Source organism: Nannobrachium achirus (genome assembly GCF_963921795.1).
Source record: "Nannobrachium achirus genome assembly, chromosome: 6".
In the NCBI taxonomy this organism is placed as follows: domain Eukaryota; kingdom Metazoa; phylum Chordata; class Actinopteri; order Myctophiformes; family Myctophidae; genus Nannobrachium; species Nannobrachium achirus.
The window spans coordinates 57,197,406-57,206,154 of NC_137815.1; the positions used below are offsets into that span (position 1 = coordinate 57,197,406).

An 8,749-nucleotide genomic window follows, 5' to 3' on the forward strand; every position below is an offset into this window, starting at 1 on the left:
TGAGTTACAAATATTCGCTTAAAAAATACATATATTCAAAGATTTGCATTTTCTCAAAAATAGCAGATGCACAAGCTTGCAGTGCGAGTGCCGCACTGCGAGCTTGTATCTGCTATTTTTCAATAGCTAAATAATGAAGGCCCCTCCACCTTGGGCCCTTGTAACCCAGTCCCACATTTTTCTCCCCCTGGTCATAATGTCCAATGACCACAAATCCATTCCTTCCGTCCGTTTTGGTATCAGTGCCGCACGGGAGCAATACAGCGTTTAGAACACGCGTGAAGGAGCCAGACGCCGCCGTTTGATTACGCGGTGCTTTTGCATGTTCAAAGGTTGTGACACTCTGCATGCAACCTCTCTGTTCTGTTCCTGTGTACACGCTCCTATTCTCTCCTCCCTGCCTCCTCCTTTCTTCCCTCTCTCCTCTCTCGGACAATAAACACCATTCTTCGTCCTGTGTGGCTTCATTATTTCCTTTCTTTGCATTTACGGCTCTGAATTTAAAACTGTAGCTGATATGGCCGGCACGCCGCTCCTTTACCTTAAATAGCGCTGGCGGAATGCGTTTACTGCCGCAGGCCAACACCTTTTACTGCCCTCACATTCAAATGATTTCTTTTCTTTTTTTATGTGTGTGTGTGACAGTCTTATGTGGGCGCAGACATGCTTGCACCTTTTTTTTTTTTTAACTTAGAATTTTATTTGCAATTTTCACACATGCATACAAGTACAGGGTTCCCAATATTAATTTCAAATGTCTCTTTTCAGTCCTTTTCAAAGTTCGGTGATGGTGTCATCCTGATGTGTGTTATACACAGTCCATTTTTCCCACTTCTCCAGGAATAGGTCTTCTTGCAACCTAAGTTTGTGTGTAAATCTCTCCATTACAAATATTTCCTCCACAATGCACAGCCACTGCTCACAACTCGGAGGGTCAGCTTTATACCACAATCTTGTAATTGCTTTTTTGCTGGCTGCCAGTAGTACCTTGATCAGATACATGTCCTCTCCCTGTGTGTTTTCCTGTGTCAGATTCCCTAGATACAGTACCACACTTGTTTTCGGTATTTCGTATGCGTGCACTTTTACTGGGGGGCAGACCTCATTTCAGAAACACCCCCACTTAGAAACATCCCCATTCAGAAATACCACCACTGAGGTTAGGGTTTAGGTTAGGTTTAGGGGACGCCTCCATTTAGAATAATGGAAGTCAATCTTCTGAACGGCATTGTTTCTGAATGGAGATGTGTAACCCTTTTACTGTCGTGTCTAACGTTCTTTCCACCTTTTTAGGAGTATAAGGACGCGCTTCACAGCGAGCGGATATCCCACCCGGAGCGCTGTGAGGAGGGACAAAACATGCGCTCCACCGAGGACCACCTCAGCAGTGATTCTGAGAGTAGGTCCCTGATATAGCCTGTTTCTAAATGAATAAAAAAACATCTGTGGAGCCATAACGCAGTGGTTCTCAACCTGTGGGTCGGGACCCCCAGGGGGGGTCCCCAAATTACTTTGGGGGGGTACCCAGATGATTACCTTGACGTGCAACATTGTTTTCTCACTCAACAGTAAACAAACCAACATAAAGTTTAAGTGTATAGAGGGTAGCCTACCTGCACATTTCTTAAGTGACAATTTAAGGACTTTTTAATACCTCTAAAATGACAAATGAAGCATTAGCCAAATTGTCAAATATTAGAGGCCGAAATTGTGAAAATCACAACGCCTTGCAACGCGAGGCGTTGTGAGCATTTAGATCTGCTATTTTCACAATAGAACTTTGTTATACAAAATGTAATGTCTCAACTCTATAGTGCTCGTAGGATGGGGGTCCCCAGTTAAAATATGATTATTTGAGGGGTCGCGGCCTGAAAAGGTTGAAAACCACTGCCATAACGAACAGCACCAACACGACACATGCAGGTGGTTTGGATGTTTGGATCCCCCTCACGTGTTCCCTCTGTCTCTGTGTCTAGGCCCCCTGTCGGTCCCTGGTGCTGGGGGGTACGCTGAAGCCCGGGCCCCACCCTCCTCCGTGCACATCAAGAGGCCCATGAACGCCTTCATGGTTTGGGCCAAGGACGAACGCAGGAGGATCCTCCAGGCATTCCCTGACATGCACAACTCCTCCATCAGCAAGATACTGGGTGAGCTCCCCCTATGTACTCCACAGTCCACACTCCTTCATACTGGGTGAGATCCCCCTATGTCAGTGGTTCTCAAACTTGGGGTCGGGACCCCAAGTGGGGTCCCCAAATTATTTTGTGGGGTCCCCAGATGATTAGCTTAACACTTTTGCTGCCCCTTACTTTGAAGGGATGAATTTTCCTTGCTGCCGCACCGCTTCCTCCATAGGCCGATTTTTTTTCACCTCACTTTCTTCAACGTTTACCCCATCTAGTCACATGACAGTGTGTTGACATGAAAGTGTCATGGAGGCCACCACACGAATGCAGATTTAGCTCGAAATATGCCAGCGTTGGGATCAAAATGTATTTTTTCGAGTAAATGAAGTCTCTTTATTGAAAGATCAATGGATTTCTATGGAGGAGCTTCACTTCGCGTGCACGCCCAACGTGCGTTGTAAACAAATCGCGGACATTACCGATGCAGAATGGACAGCCAAGACGTACAGTAAGTCATAACAGTGTTACTGTATTTACAGTAATTGTGACGAGCTGACCCATCAACGGCGTCATGGTATTAACCCTTTCATTGACGAGCTGACATGTCAACGCAGCATAAGTGTTAATGTAAAATTCTTTTTCTCACTCAATGGTAAACAAACCAATACACAATTTAAGATCTTTCAAGACTGTTTTAATGAAGAAATCATGAAAAGATATTTCATGAACAAAAACTCCTGCACTCTGCTCTTGCTCAGCTGCTCATCTTTATTTCAATTGACAGACGTTTCGGTCCCCCTGGACCTTCTTCAAGAGACACTCTTGAAGAAGGTCCAGGGGAGACACTCTTGAAGAAGGTCCAGGGGGACCGAAACGTCTGTCAATTGAAATAAAGATGAGCAGCTGAGCAAGAGCAGAGTGCGGGAGTTTTTGTTCATGAAATATCTTTTCATGATTTCTTCAGTATTTACAGTCCTACGCACCTGCACCTGAATCTAGTGGATGTGCGAATACTTCCCCTACAAAGACTGTTTTAATACCAAACTGTCAAATATGAAGTAAGCAAGAGGCGAACATTGTGAAAATAGCGGATCTACATGCTCACAACGCCTACATGCTCACAACTTGTGAGCATGTAGATCTGCTATTTTCACAATATTTATCTGTGGAACCGAGTCACATTAAATGTAATACCTACAATTCCAAGTGCTTGTCAGGGTGGGGGTCATGGCCTTAAAAAGGTTTGAGAACCCCTGCCCTGTGTACTCCTCACTCCTTCATACTCGGGGAAGCTCACAGCACACCACACAACTTTCAGTAGCCACTTTGCGCCTCCGGTGGTCAACTGCCGCTGGCACACTTTGCCATGGGAGGGAATGATCACCCACCTGCTTTCCCTTTGTAGTCGTGCCCACCTGCTTTCTCTTTCCTCTGAACAAACACTCGCATTCCTTTCCATTGTGGAGAGCCTCCCCCACACATAAACACACTTTATCTCTTATATTCAAGACCCGACACAATGCAAAGATTTCAAGCACCCTCCCAGTCAAAACCTATTCCTCATATTAACAGTGTTCAGTGAGTGCCGTCAGTTACGCCAAAATTGGCTAATACATTTTGGCTATCCATTAGGGCAAGATTCCCCAATAGGCGGCCCGCGGGGGGCTACTGTCTGGCCCACACCAACCCCAGTAATAATGCATTGGTGGTATAAGAGCAGCAACAACACTAGTATATCGTCGTTGTCGGGTGGAAATCTCGTATCTCCAAATTTGTACGTTCTTTCGCAAATCATACAAGGCTGTCACACAAAAATAGTGAAAACAGCAGATCTACAAGCACGCTGTTTTGGGCCATCTGTTTTGGGCCATCCTTGAAAGCCATCCTTTCTCCCTTATTAATAAGGGTTTTGTTTAGATGTTAATATTATAGATTCCACTGCAACCAGCATCATTGAATAATTAATAATCATAGGATTTTTATTTTATTTTACTTTCGACTTTCCCTGGTGGGAGTCGACTTGTGTAATACGTCGACTATGAGTCGACTTGTTGACTTTTTGGTTAATGCCTCTACTATCCATACATGGAGATCCATACACACAAAGTGAAATGTAGGAGCTGTTTGTAGTACTGCTCAAACTTTGGAGGGGAAAGGGAAAAGGGAGATCTGGTTAATCCCATGGGGGATTTATTTTTATTTTTTATAGCTTCACCTGCTGGCTGCTCTGATAGTTCTGATGAGCGCTCGGGGGTGGGGGAGCAGTAAAGGTTTGTCTTGCTCTTGGAAACCGTGACAAATAGCTGGGGTGCCTGGAATCAAACTCTCTCCCACGATTTTGTAACCCATTTTCACCCAGTGCCAATTGCCTATGTAATCCTGGGCTCTGCTCTCCCTCTGCCGCGCCTGGGGAGACAACGGACAAACCTCATGCTTCCTTCAATGCATGGGTAGTCCAAGTTGTTTCTTTTCACCTAACAGGGGGGATTTCCCTGGGATGGACGTAGCGCGTGGAAGGAACACGTTATTCCAACCAGTTCCTTTCCCCTCCATCAGGCACCCTGGCTGGCCAGGGGGAGGCATTATTGAGATCAGGATTACTGCATGTTTTTGTGAGGGTATCAACCCTAGGAGACACAGGGAGAACATGCAAACTCCACACAGAAAGGCCCTATCGCCAACCCCACCTAGGGTGTGGGCGCTGATGACGCGGGAGGAGGAACACGCTCCTAGCACCCACAGCGTCCCCCGGCGGGAATCGAACCCAGGACCTTCTAGCTGTGAGGCGAAGCGCTAACCACTCTCTCTTCCTGCCCTGTCTCCAGGTTCCAGGTGGAAGTCCATGTCCAACCAGGAGAAGCAGCCCTACTATGAGGAGCAGGCGCGGCTCAGCAGGCAGCACCTGGAGCGTTACCCAGACTACAAGTACAAGCCGCGGCCCAAGAGGACGTGCATAGTGGAGGGCCGCAGGCTCCGGGTGGGCGAGTACAAGGCCATGATGAAGAACCGCAGGCAGGAGCAGCGAGCTACCTACGCTCACAGGTAACCAGGGGCGTCACAAGGGGGGAAAGTGGGACTGAGTTACTAGGGCCCAAGGTGGAGGGGCCTTAATTAATGTATACTTTAGCTATTGAAAAATAGCAGATAGGGGCGCCCGCTGGCCTAGTGGTCAAGGCGCATACCACATACTAGGCTATGATGCCTGCTGGTGTCGCCGGTTCGATTCCCGATCCAGATGACCTTTGCCACATGTCATTCCCCATTTCCTGTCAGTCTACTATCCTATCAAATAAAGGCATAAAAAGCCCAAAAACAAATAGCAGATATACAAGCTCGCAGCGCGGCACTCGCTGTAGATCTGCTATTTTTGAAAACTCGTGAAAACGTGTGCAAATCTTTGAATATATGTATTTTTTAAGCGAACCAGCTGTGAGCTTGTATGTCTGATATTTTTCAATAGTTAAAGCACAAAATGTGAGTGAATCCTTGTACCCAGGACCCAGAATTTGGTGCGACACCCCTGCAGGTAACAAACGCTAAAAGAGCACACCTGTGTTTTGTGTGCGCGTGTAGAGACACAGTAAATAAGGCTGCCACAGGAGTTAGGAGAGATAATTCAACACAATGTGTCCCTGACAGACAATACAAGAGACCAACAATTCCATTCCTATAACAGCCGAGTGCTCAGCCTATCCAAAGTAAACAAACTGTACTCGACTGTCTAAAATGCTTTTTTTTTTTCCTGGAGAACTCAAACAAACTGGAGACATAATGCGGCAGCAAGCACTGTTTATCAGTCTCTCTCTCTCTCTCTTTCTTTGAGGAAGAGCACACTCCACCTCATCACCCCCAGCCCCAGGCTAGTTTAGTTGGTTCTCCACCTTCCTCATCTTCTGGGCTCATCGGAGTGCTATATCTGCAGCCCCTTCTCTCTCATTAAAGTTTCTGTCCATAACTTTTTGGGGGTTGAATAAACGGTTATTTTAACAAATCGGTATGCTAGAGAACACGACTGCAGTGGATGGAGTTGGTCTCCCTACTCTTCTATTGACACATTTAGATACACTTCTGTTGGCCTCAGTCAAGATGTATTTCATGAAGCTGAAAGTGAAATATCACAGAAGAATCTTTAAGGCCAGTCAGTTTCAGGTGGAAAAAATATAAACTTCTACCTTTTTCTTTCAAATGAAAATGTAAAACGGGTCAAAATGACCTGAACAGAACTTAAGGGTTAATGAGTCCCGTAATTGCTGGACTATAAGCCGCACCTGAATATAAGCCACACCAGCTAAATTTAGAACAAAATACAAATGTGTACATATACAGGCCGCACTTGACCAAAAGCCACAGGTGTCCTTCCTGCTTCCTGCTAGAGCGCCCCTGGTGGCCGTTAGCTGTAAAAAATCTATAGATTAGCCGCTTCGTTGTATAGGCCGCAGGGTTCAAAACATGGGCAAAAAGTTGCGGCTTATAGTCCAGCAATTACGGTAATCGATAGGAAAAAAAAGTCATATTGGGGGTGAACTATCCCTTTAATGTAAGAAGGTGGTGCCCTTTTTTCTTTTCTTTTTTATCTTGGTATTTACGCTACCTAATACTGAAATGTTTCTTGGGGGTTTATTTGTAAGTTTATGTTTAGAACAGTGTTGTTTTTGACAGCAAATTTTGATTTAGTTTTAGTCATAGTCTTTTGAATAAAATGTCATTTAATTTTAGTCACAATTTAGTTTTAACTAAAATGATTTTTTTTAACTAAAATGTATTTTGGCGGTGCCTTGATGGCATCCTAATGAGTGATTTTACACTTTGTTGTGTGCTGAAAATAGCAGATAACAAAATAGCAGATCTACAAGCTCACAACGCATCGCAGCGCGATGCGTTGTGAGCTTGTAGATCGGCTATTTTCAGTACGCAACACCTGAGAACCAAACATAAAATTACTCTCTTCTCCACAGTCCCTCCCTGACGTTTTAGTCTAGTTTTTATTTTGTTGACGAAATTGTCGATATATTTAGTCTTAGCTGTAGTCATCACAGCTTAGTTTTTATTTAGTTTTTTTTTTTTTTTTTCGTCAGTGAAAAAAACACAGTCGACAAACTCGTCATAGTTTTAGTCGACGAAATCAACACTGGTTCAGAAACCATACAAGGTTTCTTGGCGTTCCTGTAAGTCAAAGAGGAGCTATTCATTGTGTTTCTCTGTGTCTTGCAGCCAGTCGGAGCCTCAGCAGATGCACTATGCGCCCGGCGACGGCCAGTACCCGGGCGGCGCCGCGGCGGTCTCCATGGCGACCATGCCGTTCCACCCGGCGCTGCTGGAGCACTACATGCCCCAAGCCCCGCCTCCGCGACGAGCCGAGGGCCACGCCACGCCCACTCCCCTGCCCAGGGAGCGGGAGAGGGAGAGAGCGCCGTACAGCGAAGGAGAGGAGAGCGACGGAGGAGAGCGGAGCGAGGGAGAGCTGGTGCTCCTGACCGACTGAAGAGAGAGAGAGAGAAAGAGAGAGAGAGAGAGGAGAAAGAGAAAGAGAGATAGAGGCAGGGGCGTCACCGGGGGGGGGCTGAGTTACTAGGGCCCAAGTTGGAGGGGCCTTAGTTAGCTTTGGAAAATAGCAGATGTACAAGCTTGTGAGCTTGTAGATCTGCTATTTATTTTTTATTTTTTTGTGAAAATTTGTGCAAATCTTTGAATATGTGTATTTTTAAGCGAACATTTGTAACTCAAATGTTGTTTCTGGGGGGTCCCTGGAACTAAATATTTCGAGATGGGGGTCTGTGGCCAAATACATATCATTTTTGGGGTCCTTGACATGGAAAAGTTTGAGCACCACTGACATAGAAACATAGGTTTTTCAAAAAACCTCAGAAGGATTTGAGATATTCAAAGACTTGCACAAACTTTCGCTATTCATGGGTTGCATTTGTAGTCCTACACCAGCCATGTTGAGGACCAACACAGGTGTTTTGATTGGCATCGACATTAGTTCTGTGCCAATCAAACAAATAGAAACACCTGTGTTGGTCCTCAACATGGCCGTTTAGGACTACAAATGCAACCCATGAATAACACCCAATAATGCGTTCCCAGTCTAAATGGATCAAACCCCCTCCCCCTTTGAAGAACATTCATGGGGGGCCCGCAGTGAATCCTTGTACCCAGGGCCCAGGATTTGGTGTGACGCCCCTGGATAGAGGTATGACATCAAGAGATCAGAGAGGACAGAGGAGGGAGAGGGAGGCCATCATCGGAGAGGAATGCAAACATTAGGACTGCAAAACGCTCTCGATACAACGGAAAACTGCCCTTGTCCGCGATGAGAGTGAAGACATTTGGTGGCTCGAAGAGACATACTAATCACTCCCTTGTAAATTAGTACAATCTCCAGTTTAGCACTCCCTTCAGCACACACAAGCAAGCTCTTGTATCGTTCCCCCTCTCTGACATCATAAGCTGTTTTTATTTTAATTTTAAACAAAACATAAGCTGTTTTACTTGATAACACAGTAGGTTTATCCCTTAACGCCTTCTTCCCCTGACACTCATCATCACTCATTCTTTTCACTGAGAAAAGCACCTTTTGCGATGTTCTTAGTCCAGGAAAATGTTAATTGTCATTGTCATAG

The 8,749-nt window shown here is 45.5% G+C and overlaps 1 protein-coding gene across 1 annotated transcript in view; it reads left to right on the top strand.

The window, feature by feature from the left end:
• Nucleotides 1-7,608, top strand: part of sox13 (SRY-box transcription factor 13) — a gene marked incomplete at its 3' end in the record, with an annotated part of 46,152 nt that extends 38,544 nt beyond the window's left edge. The window contains exons 11-14 of the mRNA XM_080727444.1: nt 1,294-1,399; nt 1,977-2,147; nt 4,952-5,168; nt 7,338-7,608. Coding sequence (XP_080583570.1) covers nt 1,294-1,399; nt 1,977-2,147; nt 4,952-5,168; nt 7,338-7,608 — 765 coding nt within the window. The remainder of the gene's footprint in view (nt 1-1,293; nt 1,400-1,976; nt 2,148-4,951; nt 5,169-7,337) is intronic.
• Nucleotides 7,609-8,749: the final 1,141 nt, after the last annotated feature.